The sequence below is a fragment of the Halyomorpha halys genome, unplaced genomic scaffold, assembly GCF_000696795.3.
Source record: "Halyomorpha halys isolate HHAL.00 unplaced genomic scaffold, Hhal_1.1 Scaffold568.1, whole genome shotgun sequence".
NCBI lineage: Eukaryota > Metazoa > Arthropoda > Insecta > Hemiptera > Pentatomidae > Halyomorpha > Halyomorpha halys.
In genome coordinates, this window is record NW_027108161.1 from 84,611 (window position 1) to 104,523 (window position 19,913).

Consider the following 19,913-nt stretch of genomic DNA (forward strand, 5'->3'; position numbering starts at 1 on the left):
TTGACCGCAACCCTGACCATCTCCCTATATCAAAATTGGTTTTCAAATATTTCATAAGATAAGCCTGCCTCTTACCGTGGGATTTCAGAGAGAGGGCAGGAAGGGAAGGTTCTCTGTAGGAAAAATAGGTAATAGATATTAATAGCAGTTGCCGACTCGTAGATACCCTTTTGGGATCACTAATAGCACCTCAAATAGTCAAGGGACCATGACTATAGATAAGTATTATTAAGTGCCTCATAGTAGGCACCCAAAGGTGGCCCACATTAAACAAATAACAGACGTAAAGCAGTATGGCCTTCTTGAGAACCCTTCAGCCAGGACCCAGAAAGGAATAAGTAATTTTCAGCCCTGAGTTCACAACTGAGAAATACGGCATAGATTATAAAGAGTAGCATAAAAGGTGAAAGAATCCTAAACTTTAAAGAAAGTCTCTGATGCTAGATCTCTTCCTAAAATCTGATCAGCCAATGGAAAGGCTGGAGGGAAATCAAAAAAGGAAGAGGGGAGAAAACTGGGAATAAATTATCAAAAAGGGAAAAACTCTATTTAGAGTATGAGATCTACCAGCAGAGTCGCAGGGTAGCAGACAAGACCAAGAAAAAGAGTGCTCCTGCAATAGACATTGACCAACTCCAGCTAAGCCAGGCCGATGAGGAGGAACTGATGAAGCTCCCCTTAACCCAGAAAGTCATAATAATAGTTCTGCATTGTAATTTTGAATGGCAAACAAATTAAATAATAGTATAGCCTGGTAATTAAATAATATTAAAGTCTGGTAATTATATAATAGTAAAACCCGGTATTTTCAATTTGAATTCCATATATAAATTAATAGTAATCCATAATCAATATCTGTCCATAAGCTCTCTTTTATAAAAATATACTTCATTTGTAAATAACAGTAATAAATCCAACGTCATCCTGACTTGATTTTATGGTTTAAACGCCCAGCATACCACCAGATGATCATAGCTGATACAATTGGAAAACACGATACCTTCGGAAAAGATATTTGATGTTTAAGCATAACCAATTACATCTAGCATAACATAGCAGGGGGGGGGGGCTGTGGCATCTAGTTTTTTATTTAAATACATAGTTAAAAGTAGGTCTGTTCCCATTAGGAGCCGATAGAAAAATATAATAAAGTTAAATACAATAAAATGTCATATGCTCTTTTTGAGTAAATAATATATTTTGATGTATAAAGGGTTTTTAATATGTTTTTATTTTATGTATCATTTTAATATTGTTCGTTTGTTTTGTTGAACCAAAAAGCAAGCTAAGCAATTTTCATTGTCTATAATAAATTTGTGATTCAAAACAAAACCAAGATGGCGGTACGTATCCTTCAAAAAAGTCCGTTGAATCAAGGCCATGTTGAGCAGATTAAAATATCATAAAAACTATTTTAACTCTTCCCATCATAATTGAAAATACAGTAAATTTAAGAAAAAATAGCAGTCAAGAAATAGTGCTAAAGAATAATATTCAGAAAGTAAATCATTTGCAAAAATACCTAACAGTTGTGCGACAATCGATGTTTACATGCAACATTGAGACAGGTTTTGGTTTTTGCCAAGCATTCGTTGTTTGGGCGCGATTGGGAAATGATGTTTCCAGGATGAGGAGGTCCTCATCAATTTCTGTCCAGCAAGAGTGGACAGTTTGAAAAAGGAAGACGAGCAAGAGTCACACAAGAAGAATAAAGGACTCTTTGTTTGGATCGCCTAACAATACACTTCGGTGGATGAAAAGTAACTAGAAAACTGTAAGAGGACCAATACTTTGTTTTGTTAGTGTTTATTTACTGAGAGATTGTCAGCAGTCATTGTTAATTAATTGAGGAAATCATCAAAAGAAGAGTCTATGAAATTGGTTAGTTTTGTTATACCTAAATTTAAATACATGTGTAGAAGAGATATTAATTTAATTAAGTGTTAATAGTAAAAGTGTCTGTTTCTGATTGCCTAGAAACCTGCCCTGAGATTAAGAGTCTATTATATTATAAAATTTAAATAAAATTCTATTATCTATTTAATATTAAAGTTTTTAATTTGAACCCAAGCTATCTTTAAGATATCAGAATTAAAGTTAAAAATATAAAATTTCAATTTATTTTAACTTAATAATTTTTAAATTATTACAATAAATGCATAACAAATTCGGTTTCTGAACCCCCACTCGCCTTAGAACCGTGGTTAATCAAAAATGTAGCAGGTTTCTACCCAGTTCCCAGTTTCTGTGGGTTTGCATGCACAGATGCAAGAATACTTTTGTAAAGAGCCATAACATTTTGGAAGGTAACACTCGACAACTACACTAAGCTTCAATATTCATAAACCTCATTATATCATTAAATAAAAACGATAAATTAAAAAAAAAAATTCATAAAAACATATAGGTAGTTTATACGTATTAACTAATATTTTAGTTATAATTATGGTAAAAATTGGTAAAATAGAACAACAATATTAAATTTAGAACAAATATAAAAATAGAACAATATGAAAAAATCAAAACAAAAGAAGATATCAAAAATAAGATAAGATAAAAGCAGCTCTTGGAAGTATTCAGGATTGCTAATAATAGGAACAATTCTATTATTGTTACTATTGTTGTTGTTGTTCATGACATTTTGTATTTATACAAATCTTTTCTCATGATAATGATAAGAATGTAAAGTAATAATAATAAGAAAACTCTTAGCCCAACTATATGATAAAATAATTCCAGAAATTACCATTCCCACATTTTGAAATATTTTGAGATGGGCAAACATTAGACAAACATACCAGTAAATATTAATTTATCTGATATTCTCAAGTAGGATTCTTAATTCCGAAAACCACTTTTTCTTACTATTGTTGAAAAAAAATAATAAAATAAAAATAATTCTATCCTACATGTGAAGTAATACTTAACAAAATGGTTACAGATTATATTAACTATATAAGAATAATATTAACGAGCCAGATGGACAAAATTTATGACTCAAAATATTTTTTAAATAAGTGTTTAATATACAAAATACTTTTTCTGTATTTAGCTTGTTAAAATACAGAATACTTTTTCTGTATTTAGCTTTTTAAAATACAAAATACTTTTTTAGTATTTAGCTAGTTAAAATACAAAATACTTTTTCTATATTTTCTTTCTTAAAATACAGAATACTTTTTCTGTATTTGTTATGTTAAAATACAAAATATTTTTTCTGCATTTTGTTTGTTGTAATACAAAATACATTTTTTGTAATTTCTTTGTTAAAATAGAAAATAATTTTTCTGTATTTTCTTTGTTAAAATACAAAATATTTTTTCTACTTTGAATTCTGTCCCCAAAAATACAAAAAATAAAACACCAATTCTGTCATGTATTTTCAAATATTGCCCAACTTTAAGCCAAATATGTCTTTATTTACCTTACTATATCTGTATGACCTTGCCTCGCAGCAATGTGAATCGGACACAGTCCTTGATTGTTAGGCGTATCAACATTACATCCTAACGTACAGAGTGCTTGAACAACACTGAGCATGCCCTCCCTTACGGCCAAGTGAATCGGAGCATTGCCATCCTAAAAGTATATTTTCGTTATGAAAGTTGAAATTCTTTTAATTATTTTATAATTAAAATACAGTAAAAAGTTAAAAATGACTTACTGAATCATGTAAATCATAATCAGTCCCACAGTTGAGTAAATACATAGCAACATTAGAATGCCTTCGATGGATCGCAACGTGGAGAGGTAACTGACCAATATGATTAGGAATGTGAAGAAGAGCACCGTTTTCAACTAATACTTTTACGATTTCCAGTTCACCCCAAGCGGCTGCGACATGGAGGGCTGTATCACCTTCCTAAAATTAATTATATATTAATATTATTTTAACAGCAAAAGGCTCATTCACATGTGCAATCAAAAGGAACTCAAAATAATAAACATGTTCTTTCTACATAAGGTTATAGGGTAAGTAACAACAATAACTGGCCCAAGACTGTGAATGGAGTTACCCAAGCATGGTGAAAATAACCAAAATGCTCAAAGACTATTAATAATATACTAAAAAGTGAACATAATGCAGATTTTTTTTTGTGTTTCTTTTTTTTAACTGATACTATCATAATAAAAATAATTGTTTACCTGATTCTGGGATGAAATAGATGCTCCCGACTTTATAAGCATCGTAAGAATATTGATACTAGCATGCCTCGCCGCGTGAATGAGCGGTGTGTCCCCTTGAATATCAGCGATCCCAGTATTTGCACCACACATTAGTAAAAGCCGAGCCATTTCGGTCTGTCCACCTGCCGCTGCTAGATGCAATCCAGTCTCACCATTCTTAAATAAAAATTCAAAAAATTTTTATTTTATTATGAAGAGAAAACAAAATTAACTATAAAAAATTACAAAATGATTCCAAAATAAAACCTTATTAAACCACTTAATACCAATTCAGGCATCATCAGGATAGAAAATCTAACTTTCTTAATTAGGTTTTAACAGGCAAATGCACAAAAAAACTGACACAAAGGCACTTTCAAGCAACCTAATTTTTAAATATTTCCTTTGCTCCAAGTCGGCATGGGGTGGGCTACACATAGTTCAATTTTAGGGTGTAGGTCTGTATAATCGGATCCATGGATTGGTAGCCACTGCTTTAGAGGAAGGTTTTAAAAAAATCAGGATTTAAGCCCTATCAGACTATTTCACTGATGTTAATACCTGGGTGATATTAAAGTTCACTTAATTTTACATTGATAAGACAAGTTCGATCAAAATTGTTACAACTGTTTTTGAGAAAATGTAAAATCAACTATGTAATGTGGCACTTTTGGTAGATTTATTTTTGAGAAAAATTTACTCTACATCCTAGGCATATACCTTTTTTTTTTTTTTTATAGGCACGACTGTGGAGGTCCAAGGCCTCGTGCGATGTACTACGGAAATACATCGCATATTTCTTGGCGTGGTTTTCATAGGGTGGGTTTGTCACTCCCACGCCTATTTTTGTGAGTGCCACCCATAGGGTAACGGGTCTCATAAATGCCCGGGGGAGGCTGTGAGGGGGGGAGGGGTTTTGTATAATGATATGCTTGAAAAAATCCCGTGTAGGGCCGGGGACTGGAACTCACAACCTTGGGGTTGGTAGACAGGTGCATTACCACTCTGCTACCGTCGCCCAAGACCTGTACCTATACCTAGCTTAAATAAATAACTTTTTGTTTTTAAGCTAGGTTCACATACAAGGACACAGACCATTTTGAGAGACTTGGTTATTTGGACTCGGGTACCTATAACTGTGCATTTCGGTTATGAACTCAGATTTGAAATTTTTCAAATATCGCAATATCTTCCCCTCACTATATATTTTATAGATAGGTAACTGAAAATAAAATTTTAATTATAATTTAGGATCAATAACTGGAAGATTTTAAATACTACTCAGTTAGGTGTTGAAAAATTATCTTCCTTATTTATTTATTTTTTTAAAAATTTATTTATTGATATTTACAACTGTACATAAATACATCAAGTTTGAGGAAATCATAATGGTATGGTACAAGCATGTAGAGAAACTATCCAATGGTAGCACTCTAAAAGCATTTTTATATTTTAAGGTCTCAAGGCCATCTTCTTTTCAAACGCCTCGGAGGATTGTCCGGAACAAAAGAGGAAGCAAGATTAGAAACTAATGGGTTTGGGAGTTTGTAATGGAAGGATTGATATCTGGTTCAGGTTTCCTCATTTTTAATTTCTTTTATTAAGAAATCATTAATAATTTCAGGGCCATTCAGAGTTCTATCAGAATGGAGACAATAGATAGACTCTTGTTACTTTGAATATTGTAAATTTTAACAAACGAGACAGAATTATTGTACCATTAGAATCTAAATTTTGGAATAAGCAAGGAGATACGTTATTGTAACATAAATAATTGGAAAAAGATAGTTGACCACATGAAGAAGATTGTAGGAGAATAGTCTCAGAGGTGGTCAATAAAGGTCCAAAATAGTAAACTAGGTTACTTAATAGTTTTTGTTTTTTTTAGGTTACCGTTAAATAGTTTTTGTTTTTTTTAGGTTACCATTAATTGTTTTTTTTAGGTTACCATTAATTTTTTTTTTTCAGGTTACCATTAAATAGTTTATTTTGTTTTTTTGCAGGAGACCATTAAATAGTTTTTTTACCGGTTACCAATTAATGATTAAGGGCTGATTTATTGTTAGCACCTTACAGATCAGGTTAGAAAGAAGATTTTTATGCTAAAAAATGGTTTTTATATACGTTGTAGTAAAATCTTTTTAAATGGAATCCTTCAACTTATATTTATTGTTTTTAGACTGTTAATATGAGATGTGCTATACCAGGTCTTCATTTATCTTTTCTTATCTTTTTCTGTCAGGAGGATGCATGATTTGGCAAAACATGCCTGGTTAGTTGTATACTCATATTTGAGAAACTTGAAACTTTATTTTGGAATCTTCCAATAATATCTTAAGAGGATAAAAAAAATTGAACTAACTAAAAATCAATTCTACATTCTAGATCTAAGTAATACTATTTAATCAGGGCAGCTACACCCGAAGTACGTATGTTTGCTCAGTAGGCACTTGAGATTTAAAATATATAAACAAGATCTTGAAATCATTAAATTATTTAAATTTTCTGTCATTTTAAAAGTCAAAAATGAACCTTTGAAAAGACACAAAATTCAAACTTCTAATTGTTTCAAATCCTTTTTTTTTTTTTAATGATGAGTTGGCTGTTGACTGTGGATATTATATGAAGAGAAGATGATTGGGGGTGTAGTCAGACAGAATTTCAGACCTTCATCGGGGCTAAAAAACAAGATAAATACTATAATGAATAAAAGAAATACAGAATAAAAAGAAAATAGCAGATAATACAGGTACGCATTGGAAGAAGCTAGACAGGTTTGAAAGAGTAGTTATGAGGAGAATCTTAGGGCCTGTATGCGAGAATTGTAATTGGCAAAGAAGGAAAAATGGTGAAATTTTTGGGCTGTGTAAGGAATGTAGCATCTCCTCGTATATAAGGATACAGAGGCTTAAATGACTTGGCAACATAATGAGGCTGAGCGAGGAAAGAGTGGCTCATAAACTATACAGTTATGTTCCGGATGGTGTGCGGCAACGTGGTAGGACGAAGAGCCGATGGAGGGATGCTGTGAGGCGGGATCTGCGACAACTGAGGATCCCAGTTACCCTTACAGAATATAGAGAAAGATAGTTGGTGGCCAGGCGCAGCTTTATGGGCCTGTTGTGCTAGTAAAAGAAGAAGAAAGTTATACAACATTATAACAAGCTTATCAAAACTTGAGATGTGTACATTCTATGAATCTAATTATACTTAAGGGATTGATCAATTCACAGTGCTTGGGGTCCATGATGCTATCCACAATAAACAGTGCGAACCTCAAAACTGCAAATTAGTCACACCAACAGAAGATGAGGTATACCGTTTCATCCTCAGCATTATAGAATCTGTACAGAGATATATTTAACCATAAGCTTAAGGTTAAATATATTCTGTTATTTTACTTATATATTTATTTAATTAATTACATATACATTTTCTTTCATTTCTTTTCATAACTTAATTTTAAATTATTTTCATTTTGTACCTGCATTTACTTACTGGATTTACGCAGGTAATTTTTCTTCCCTATTTCATAATTTCAACATTATTACATTCTCATACTGCTTTTATCTTCTTAATAAACTCACACTGTATATTTTCTTCCAAAACTACCTACATCTATTATATCTGTTATCTTCATATATATGGGCCTGAAATTCTGGCTGAAATGTAGGCACAAATAAATTAAGTTTTACTTATTTGTGTTCTCCACTGAACGCACCCCCAACCATCTTCTAATATAATATTCATAGTAAACAACTAACGCATCATTAATTAAATTATTTTAAGGGCTTTAAGCTTTAAAATGCCAGAAAATTTGAACTTTTAATTATTCTAAAGTTTTTTTTACATATATAATGGAGTGTATAAAAAAAATGACAATTTTTGAACCAAATATTTGTATTATTATTTCTCTAATATAAAACAAATTAAACTCAAAGTAAAGTCCATTGTCATCTGCTAGCCAAATGCTCGATCATGAAAATGAGCCAATCAAAACAAATAGTGTTCCGATGGTGCGAGATCTGGACTATATGGTGGATGAGGCAGGAGTTTGAACCCATGAAGTTCTTCAAACTTTTATTGGTTCGACGAGAAGTGATTGCTGATTGGTGAGGAGTAAGTTCGTGAGGGGCCAGTTTAATGCTCTTTTCACCTTCACCATGGAGATTAGATGGCGACTAACAGTAGCTTTCGACTTTGGGCGAACAGGTGAATGGATTTGACTTAACAGCTTCTTGCATAACCTCATCAATATCCATTAATGGTCATCCAGAGTTCTTCTTTCTTTCTAACGTTGTATCTCCACTGCTAAATTTTTTAAACCAATGCTGCGCAGTGCAATGATCAAGAACACCTTTCCCTTCATATCTAATAATAAGAATATTATCATGTTTCTTCTTCGAAACAAATAACTAAACTGAGGCTTTTTTTTAAGAAATCAAATGAGATTGAAAAAGTTTAGAGAATACTTTAAAGGGATTATTAAGTATTAAAATATCTTTCCTTACAGTCCTTTGAAAGCTGGAATTTGATAAAACGGCCATTTTTTTTTTTTATATATCATTATTTCAAATCCAAAGTGCCTATTACTGGGCATATCTAATTCTGATGTACCTACCCTATTTTTTTTTAATAATTAAAACATAAATGCAATTAGAATCAAAGAAAAATTTTCCAAAAGGCTACTTTTAGCTAATTTAAATACTTAAAACATTTCACTCATCTTCAAAAACTGACTTAATGTTCCTTATTGTCTAAACTAATCCACTAAATTTTCTGACAAAACATTCCTTAGAGAACTCAAAAATAATATATTGCATTATATATGAAAGACATCTCCTGAGGAAAATGGAAAACCACAGAATATATCATCGGTTAAAAATTAAAATAGCATATCTGAAAAGTTTTGAGATCATTGTTTTTGGATGCAGATTTAAAGTAGCAGCTAGTTTCTAATATTGAGAAATCGGTTGATCATCTTGTATATTTAATTAATGACGCCACATATCAGAGTTGGGCAAAACTTAGCTATAGTTGAAAGTAATAGTTAATATTGCCATGGAAACGATATTTATTTATCAATGGTTCATTCATGAATAACGGTCGTATCCATGGCGATTAGTTTCAACTATAGCTAACTTTTGCCCATTTCTGCCACATATTCAGTTATTCCAAGTTATATCAAGAGAAAATTGAATCATGAAAAGGACGTTCTATTGATATTAGTTTTATACAGCAAGTTTTGGAGTAATAGCACGAATTTGCACATTTTGAAAATTTTCAGCACGAAATTGCAATTTTTGAGTTTTAACTATGAAATCATTGTATAAATTTGTCAGTGATTCATGAAAAAAATCAAACAAATAATGCCATGAAAATAACAATTAATATCTACAATGAATAGCTATTTACAACTGTATTTACATACAAACACATTAAGTAAATTTAATGTAAGATCCAAATGGAGTGATACATGTATGTAGAGAAACTACCCATTGGTAGCACTCTAATGACGTTTTAAATTAGCAGGTATCATTTACACCTTCTTTTCAGGCACCTCAGAAAATGTCAGGAATGAAAGAGGAAGAAAGGTTAGAAACTAGTGGATTTGGATGGTTAGGGAGTTTACAATGGAAAGAATGATATCTGGTTCAGACTAGATCGGTTACATATTGAACATTAAGGTTTATGTGATTTTATTTGTGGCAAAGTAAGGAGCATTGAGAATTTTACAAAGGATTTTGGATTGTAAGGAATGGATATGAGAGGAATTCGAAGGTTTAGTGGAACCCCAAAGCACAACTCTGTATGTCCAGATTGGTCTCATTACAGTCATGTAGATCAGTCTTTTGTAATGAATTGGAAGTTTAGACCTTTTGTCCAGTAAGTGCTGTAATAGTCAAAATCGACATGCAATTTCCTGTTTTTTCAGTCTTGTGTGAGGATTCCAGGTTAGTTGTTTGTCCAGATATAGTCCAAGTTAGCAGATATGTTCGACAGCGGTAAGAGTAACACTATTAAAGGAAACTTCAGGGCAGTCGGTAGGTTTAAGATGAAGGGTAAAGGTGATTTGATGGGATTTGTTGGGATTTACTATAATCCTCCAATTACGAAACTATTCTTCGAGGGCTGTGATATGGGATTGGAGAGTTTGGGATGCAATTAAAGGGCTATTATTAACTGCAAGCAACAATCAATATTCAAAATAGAAAATAGAAGAGGGGGATACAGTATTCCCGAAATGTCCACAAATAGAATAAATACATGTGTTGAAAACATTGTTTTTGTTCTTGTCTCAGCCACTTGTTCTAGTTTGGCGCGGGCGAACCAAAATTTGTATGACGTAGAAAATTACAATTTGACAGTCACAGGAATATAATTAAGTGTTTAAGCTTGAATAATATTTATATAAAACCAAAATAATGATTGAATTCTTGGTATTGTAAGTTGAGCTTTGATTTTTAATGAAAAAATTAAAAACTAGAAAATCTTTTTTAGAATTTAATGTTTTACTCAGATATTAGATATTTCTTCCTAAACAGCCAGGAGTGAAGTGGTTCAGCAAGCAAGATGCTGTGCTACCATCTTTGCTGTGCTACCATCTCAAAGGACCTAGGTTCAAATCCGGCTGTAGAAGGTAATTATTTATTCTGTTACTCAGCGAGTCAATCCTGTGGGTTCAGGAGCCCTCTGGGGCCACTTTCCAGCCTCATAAAGTGGATGTCTTTACTTGGGAAAAATCTGGCAGTTGAACTGTTTAACGTAATTGCAAGAGTCATTAAGACTTACAGGAGCTTAATAAGAGTTGTTGATATGTATCAACATGCTGTTGCTCTAAGGTAAATGGAAAAATCGATAGCTTTAATAAAAATTCACTTAGGATTACTGAATAGTTGAATTCTGTCATGGTATATTCTCCCCCTGTATGGCACAATCTCACCTCATTTTACAGAATGCTACTTTTGCATTATATGTTTTTCTCTTAAAATAGATGGCTCATTTTCTTATCTGTAAAGAGCTATAGAAAGAATGATAGTATTGTAAATTCTGATTTGATGGTAATATGGTGTAGTTCCTATTTACACGTGTTAAATGAACAAATATCCAGATCCAGTGAAGTGTTTAATACATATTTACTAGTTATATATTTACCATAATAGAGTTATTTACGTTAAATAGTTTTCGAGATATAGCATTTCATAAAAATGTTGTATAGGAAGTACTGAAAGATCAGCAGTTAGTGAATTTATTTTGAAAAATCTATATCTCAAAAACCATTTGACGTACAGATGTCTATAAGCACTCAAATTAAAGCTATTTTAATCAGCTATAAAGTAGTTTATCTTCGTAGGAGTAAAAGTTTACATGAAATTCGCTGAAATAAATTGATTTATAGTTGTTCGGACAAATTTTCATTTGCCAAATTTATATTCATATGTGAATATCATAAAAACTACTACCCCTACGAAGATAAGTGTCATAAACTACTTTATAGTAAGTTAAATTTCCTAATCCAACATTTTATACGAACAGCTATAAATTAACATTTTGTGAGTTTATTTTGTCAAATATCATAAAAACTACTACTCCTACAAAGATAAACATTATTAACTATTATGTAGTAAATTTAACTAGCTTTAATTTGAGCTCTGGCAGACATCTGTACGTCCAATGGTTTCTGAAATGAAGTTTTTCATAAATCAAACTTATTGTACAAACTACTATAAATCAATTTATTTTAGCAAATATCATGAAAACTAATATCCCTATAAAGGTAAAGGTCATAAACTTCTTTATAGTCCATTAAACTAGCTTTAATTTGAGTGCTAATAGATATCTGTAGGTCACATAGTTCCTGAGATAAGGATTTCTCAAAATAAGTTAACTAACTAGTAGATTTTCTCTTTCAGTAGATTTTTAAGAGATTTTGCTTTTTAAAAAGCTATATATCGAGAACTATTGGATGTAAATAGCTCTTTTAGGGCTAATATTTCAGAAAATTTACTCTTCTTAAATAATGTTCCCTTAGATTTTCTAGTGTTGTTGATAGTTTTTAAGATATAGAGCTCCGAATGAAAAATTAAAGTTTTTTTAAGATTTTGAAACAGCCGCCATTTTTTATTCCCTCTACCTATACATGGAGACTCATTAATTTCGACTAGTAATTATACATAGTTTTCATTAAAGTAATCAAAAATTGGGGTGAGATAACTGCCTTTTTTTTTCCCCAGCTCTTGTACTATGATTGAACATTTAAAGTTCAATAAGGACACTCAGCAATATTCCATATATTTGGTTTTTCATAGTCCAAATAAACAACCATCACCATCTTCTCTAATTAGGACATAGCCATAAGTTTACCCTCCAAAACATAATAGATTGGTTACGATGATCTATTACTTAAGCACACCTCTGAACAAAGAATTTTATACTTTCTCTCATATGATAAATGAAACTTACTTTTGACACTTATTTATGTAATCCTCATCAATGTGGAACTGGGTAGCTCAATGGCATGGCATTGTGCTACTAACTCCAAAGACTCAGGTTCAAATCTGGATGTGGCAGATAATTATTTTCTGTTTCTCTGTAGCTGTGAGTAAGCCCTGGGGGTTTGCACAGCCTCATGAAGTGGGAACCCTTAATTTGGCAGCCGAACGTGATTCTGACTAAACCACCTCCTTGCACAACCATTGACCTAGCAACATTTCCTTATAAAGTACTGCACCCCTGATCTTTCATGGGTTGTAGCAGTACAGATTTATTTTAATCTTTAATTTTTTCAAACCAAACACATCCAATCTAAGGAAAAGTCAAGTTTTCCCCCTCCATTTCATCAATTTCCAGAACAGGGTTTGTGGTATTAAGAGGTTTTTTTTATAATAATTGCATGACAAACAAATTTGAAAAAAAAAAAGGTATTTAAACTTTATTTGGCTGAATATTACATTGTATACATTACATAATGCTTATTTAAATTAAGTAAAACGAAAATGCAACAAAAAAAAAATTGTGTTTTTAAGTGGTTTTCCAGGGGAGCTCTCACAGTCAAGGTGTTAAAATAGGAGTCCAATACAGTAATTTTTTTAATGTCATCGTTCCTCATATGTTAGACCCTTAATTCTACTTTAGTATTTATTTACTTCAGTACTTAGATTAGCTTAAGAGAAAAAAATAAATAAATAAATGTATATATCTATAAATGGTACAACACTTTTATCGAGTCTAAGCCTTCTCTAAAAGCTGATGCAAATGGACCCAGCCCTGTAGGTTTCAGATGTTGAGTAATGCTCATGAATCTGCCAAGATACGATGTTACGGTCGTCATGGTGAAATAAAAACACTGGTGATATCTACGTAGACAACAGGGCATGGTTCTGTGAAGGTGACTGGTTTTTTGAACACGTTATGTTTGTTCAATATGAAGTGGTGACAGTTTATCAGGCCCAGTGCCTTGACTGTTTGTATCGAAATATCACCTTATAAGATATTTTATCATTACTGTTTTGTTTTGCTAAATTATGGTGTCTTACTTCAATGGGCGACCATTAACATTAGAAGTGTGAATATAGTGCAGTCCGTGATAATGTTTCTTCGGCCCATCCTTGATAGGAGAGTGGTGGCAGAGGTCATCTTCATTCTTCTGGGGAAGGTGAGAAGGTGGCCAAAAAGGAGATATCGGACAACCTTGTGTTCTGCCAGAAATACACCCAAAGACTATGGGGGATTTGAAATAAACTTTATTTAATTTCCTCTTTTGTATAATAATGTAAATTTAGTTAATAAGGTTAAGCTAGGGCATTTAAGTTACGGTTAAGTCAAGCTGTAAGTTTTGTTTGTTTTTTTAGTTGATAAGAATTCTTTATTTTTCATTCTGTGTACATATATTTCTTCTTATTATTAAACTGTTATACATATAGTTCAGTTGTTCTTTCTTATGTATATACACTGCTTTTAACTTGTTAATTTACTTTTTTTTTTGTATGTTGTTCACAGAATATTACAATAATTCCACAGGTGGGTGGGTAGGTATCACCCCTAGGTTTTCTGTTATCTACAAGTAAAGGTATTCGCCATCATAATTCGATAATTGTTAATATAGGGGCATATTTTAGTTATTGTGGGCATATTGAAGACATCGTTTCAGGGTTTTTGTTATTTCCAAGAAAAAAAAAACAACATGGCGCGTACTGGTACTGGTATTTGGTGGGGGAACAAGTCCGGCAAGTGGGCCTAGTGGTCCTTTTTGCCAACCCCTGACGGCTACTTAGGTTGTCGCTGCGTACTAACCAAGATGGGAGTGTCAAGATTCATTCATCGGGACCACTGAAAAATGAATGTTTAACTTCCCCAGGTGGGAATCAAACCCAAAACGTTCCGAACCGAGTGCACTGGGACCTGCGTCCCAACCCGCACGACTGTCACGTCCCCAACGTGGTGTCTAAGGAGCAATTTATTCGCTATTGTTTTTTTTTTTTCTTTTTTCCCTTTTGCAATTATATTTGTTTTTACTCTTTATTTGCCCCTTCTCCGCTGAGCATGGGCAAGTACAAACAATGAATATATAACTAAAGATAAATCAAAATGTACGGTTATAACTGTCTAACTACCACTCGCACTTTAGGTTTTCTAACTTTTCAAGCTCTTTTGTTAAGACCTTTTTTTTGATATTTCAATGTCACTAATCAAGCCACATAGTCGGACCAATGAAGCCTTATCAGCTGAACAAATTTCGCTATCTCTACAACCTTATAGAACCTCTACAACCTTATAGAACCTCTACAATTACACTTTTTATACTATGGATTTTTTTTATTACTTTGTCAGTAAAGAAGTTTAACTTCAAATTTAAGTTTTTTAAAATCTTTTATAGTGAAATGGCATATGACAATTTTGTCGAATAAATGAAAAATTTTATAGATATATTTAACCAAAATCAATAAATAAAAACATGCACAGACACAAATCTAGTGAATAATAAACATGTATAGAAACTAGTACTTATTTTTGTTTTTTAACTGAAAATTAGATTTTTTTTTTTTTTGTTTTTTTTTTAAATCAAGCTAAGTAATATTAGAGGCAGTTAAATACAACAGTCAATAAATACAAACACATTACAGTAGCATAAAACACAAAAAACAAACAAAAACTCACTGGTGATAAATTTGATGGTAAATAAACGTGTAAGATAAACACATAATTTCTGCTCTTGATAAATCTGCAAAATTTCATTAAATATAGTTCTTTCCCCAAAAACTATACAAAGAAGTGACTAAAATCATCAGTAATTAATGTTAATTATACATTTTCTTTTAAGGAAAAAAAATAAGAAAGTGCGCAATATTTTGCAAAGTTTTAAAGTCGAATAGCTAGGAATTTCTTTTACTTAATTTGAGGGAAAAGAATAATAATTATGCAATATTAAAAATTCAAGTCGAAACGTCAGCACAAATAAATAAGTTTTTGTTTATTTGCTCACTGTACCCCCTACCATCTCCTCAAATATATATATTTGTATTAAACACCAAGGAGAACTCCAAAAACAGTAGAATTGAGAAATTATAAAACTTATCAAGATATCTATAAACAGAAAGAAATGAGTACCTGAATCAATGAGATAGACATTATTTCTGTCAGATGGTTTCATCCTGTATGTAATACGAAAGGTGTTTCAATAAAAGAAAGCAGGAGATGCATTAAAAATGCTTTCAAAGATATGGACTTTTTTAATAAAAAATTACCAGCTCCAAATCAGTTACGAACACAGCCAGGTCTATTTTAAGTTATGGTGAAATAATTAATGAAAGTTTTGATAAATAGATCACATTTTTAAATGAAACTATCACCAAAACATTACTTAGATATCTAAAATTTCTGTTTTCAATCGAACCATTGGATAAATTTAAAAACAAAAAAAAAAAAACTTTGTATTCAAGACTTTTTTATGTACTGTCGCTCAATCTAACTTTTTTTAAATCTTCAAAATCAAAGGTTTTAGATTTCAAATTTAATTAAAAAATTTTCAAATCTATTTTCCGTCATTCTCCATGTCAGAATGAAAAAAAAAAAAAAATATGCATATTTTGGATTAAAAATCACACCCTTTTCTACCTAAGATAAGGTGGAACAAAATCAAATAGGTCGGGAATAAAGCATTTCTCTTATCTTGGAAATACGCAATTGTCTCGTACCTTTAAAGCTTTAAAGCTTTAAATATTTATGAATCCCAAAATAACATTTATTTGCAAAAATAATTAATATTATAATTATTAGATAATTATCCTCATTCATCCTTTCAAACGGGTAACGTTCAAACACAAATAGTAATGGCATGTGCCCATCCATTCATATGTTTTGTCTTTTCCTCATTCCCTTCCCGACCGCTGCTCTAATCTGAAGGCAGAATAAGACAATTTTTAAACCTGCAGAGAGCCTTCCAAATAGTATCTATATCTTCTACTAAGGCAAATTATTATAGATCTGTCGAATATTATTTCTCCAACCCGCAATCTGTTGAATATTGTTCCAGACCTTTTTTAAAGTTCTTTCAAGGACCAAATCGAAAAATAGACATACAAGGTAATCAGTCTATCTCAGGCCTTTGTGGTTTTCAAGGCTATCAGTCACGTTACCCTTACTATATACTGTACACTGCACTATTCTCTGACTTTCTACTTATAAAATAATGGACAAAGACAAAAAATTGTATCACGAATTGAAAACTTGATAAAGTATGTTATCTTCAAAAGTAATTTGGAACTGAACCTATCAAACTGCTTGGAGCTTAAATTGTGCACAGGTAAAATAGCAGATCAAATCAAATAAAAATTTTGAAGAGGTTTTAACCAAAAATATAAGACATTCATTTTTTCAACGGATCTAAAACAACCTTTATGGAATCATTAATTAAGTAAAGGAAAGTGAAAATAGAAATTGTCAAGAATTAAATGCTTTAACCCCTCAAGAAATTTTAAGTTTTAATATACTGTACTTTATTGATGTGAAAAGGAAGATTCTCACTATATAAAGTATATTTCAACATAATAAAAAAATTTATACTTTCAATCATTTAAAAAATAAACTTATTCACAATGAGAACAAATGATGTTAAATATAAATTGTAAATTTAATATTGTATTATGTAATTTTATATTGTAATTTCAATAAATTGTATCATTTATGCCAGTCGAAAATGTTAATGTCAAAAATAATAATATTTCACCTTTTTTGTTAAATGTTATACTTAAATAAATAATGATCCAGACCAAAATACTAACACTCATTGTTACATAAACCAAATTTGAATCTGATTTCAGGATTATGTTAATAGTGTAATTCATTAATTTTTCATAGTATTTATTCTTTTTTCAATTTTTTTATTTTTTTTAAGCCAACCCAAAGAATTTAAATAAATTTAAAACTCTAAATTCAAAAACATTTTATTATAACAAAAGTTTCAAACAAACCTTGTTGGTTTGATCGACGTCAACGTGTCCAGAGTTGAGCATGTCTTCGAACGTGTTCATGTCGCCTTCTTTTATGGCACTAAGCAAAGTTACTGGAGGAGTCACTATTTCCGTAACCTGAAATTTAAAAAGAAAACACTTTTTTTTTTTTTTGAAACTATAAAGATGGAATAAAAATTAAAAAATCTATCGGACAAGCACCCAATGCTTATGAGGTTCCGGAAGTTTAAACTGAAGTTTCATTAAGTATCTTTCCAACTGGTACAAATCTTTGTACATCGTTTCACACACAAAGGACAACTAACTAAGATAATACTTCCCAGGTCTTAAGTAAACCAAAAAAGATAGTCAGTATCTTTCATTTAGTTCAATAGCATGGAAGATAACACAAAAATTACTATCACTCACTCGTGTAGTAAATAAATAAAACAGTAATCAAATAACATTTGTCACAAAATTCATAACCTAAACATATAGAACACACAAAAAATAAAACTATTTAAAAAAAAAAAAAAATCATTCATGTGTTAATTTAAAATAATGGTATATATCTATACTGATATAAATTATTAATCAAATAAAATATATTAAAATTCAAAATACTTACTATCATATCTAAAGAAACTGGATTTTGTTCCATTTTGTATTATTTATTTTTAAAACAATTTAAATGTTAAAATATCACAAATTTAAGGCCTCATTATAATATTTTTTTTAATACCAATACATTATCAATCAAACTATATCAAAACTGGAATAATGCGACATTTTTTTATGTTAGACTGATAAAATTTTAATAGAAAAAACAAATCCATTTAATCACACTAATTAAGTGCAAAGTACTCTTAATAAGTTAAGTCAGTAAGTAAAGTTGTGATAAGGTGCTGTAGGTGGAGGTTCTACCCGGATCAATAAATGGAATTCCTATGTTCTCAAGTCATGCAATATAGCTCTCAACACAATATATCAACAATATTGATTTCAAATTATTCTTACTTAATTACTATATTTATATTTTAAATAATTTATAAAAAAAAAACAGTAAATGCAAATAATAATTACTTTTTGATGTAACCAAGGATGCCTCAGACTTTCAAAAACAGAATCCCTTTTCCTAAAAAAAAAAAAAATAATAATAATGAATAATTATGTTCTAATATATGTTTTACATTTTAAATTTACCTGCACTCAAACCAAAAAAATATTTGCATATAATGATAATTCAGTAATTTTTTTTTTAAATTTGTTGGAGTAAAATGACTAATATAACAATTATAGAAAACATAATATTCATTTAAATTAAGAAAAAAAATGTATATTAAAATAAATGTCAAATTGGAAAGTAAATTTTATAATTTTATTTAGCAGTGTCCCTTCAATAATGGTTCCTTAACTTAAATTTAAATTACTTTAAATAAACAAAACATAATATTTATTACAAATAAAGATATAGATACAAATAAAGGAGTAAATTTTATTCAACAGTCTTCCTTCAATAATGGTTCCCTACCTTAAATTAAAATTATCCTAAATACCTAAATAATAGAAAACATCATGTTTATTACACGAATTAAGAGGAAAACATACTTATTTTTAAAAATAACATCACCATAAATATCAAATTGGGGAGTAAATTTTATAATTTTATTTAACAGTATTTAAAATAAGCCTTCAATAATGTTTTATTACCTTAAATCTTAATATTCTTAAATATCCCAACTACAAAAAACATAATACTTATTTTTTTTATAATTAAATTTTTAAAAATTATATAACCATAAATATCAAATTGGGCTATATATTTTATAATTCTATTTATCAGTGTTACTTCAGCAATGGTTCTGTTACTTAAATTTAAATAATCTTAAATACCTCAATTAGATAAAACATAATAATAATTACAATTAAGAGAAAAAATAGTATAAACATAAATATCACTATATTTTATAATTTTTTCTAACTGTTACTTCATCAATGGTTTATTACCTTAAATCAAAATAATCTTAAATATCTCAATTAAAAAAAACAAAATAGTTATTACAATTAGGAGAACAAAATTATACTACCATAAATATCAAATTGGGCAGTACATTTTATAATTTAATTTAACAGTGTTACTTTAATATTGGTTCCCCTATTAAAATAAAATTATCTTAAATACCTCAATCAGATAAAACATAATATTTATTACAATTAAGAGGAAAACATACTTATTTTTAAAAATTACATCACCATAAATATCAAATTGGGGAGTAAATTTATTACAATTAAGAGGAA

The 19,913-nt window shown here is 30.4% G+C and overlaps 1 protein-coding gene across 2 annotated transcripts in view; it reads right to left on the bottom strand.

Annotated features, from left to right (window-relative positions):
• Nucleotides 1–19,913, bottom strand: part of LOC106684306 (death-associated protein kinase 1) — a 57,537-nt gene that overhangs the window by 27,898 nt on the left and 9,726 nt on the right. The window contains exons 6-10 of one of the 2 annotated variants that reach the window (XM_014426299.3): nucleotides 18,699–18,750; nucleotides 17,637–17,753; nucleotides 4,147–4,344; nucleotides 3,665–3,862; nucleotides 3,425–3,579 (exon numbers count right to left, since the gene is read on the bottom strand). In XM_014426299.3, coding sequence (XP_014281785.1) covers nucleotides 3,425–3,579; nucleotides 3,665–3,862; nucleotides 4,147–4,344; nucleotides 17,637–17,753; nucleotides 18,699–18,750 — 720 coding nt within the window. Of the gene's footprint in view, nucleotides 1–3,424; nucleotides 3,580–3,664; nucleotides 3,863–4,146; nucleotides 4,345–17,636; nucleotides 17,754–17,837; nucleotides 18,143–18,698; nucleotides 18,751–19,913 lie in introns of those variants that run through there. The other variant, XM_014426300.3, reaches the window with a different exon arrangement.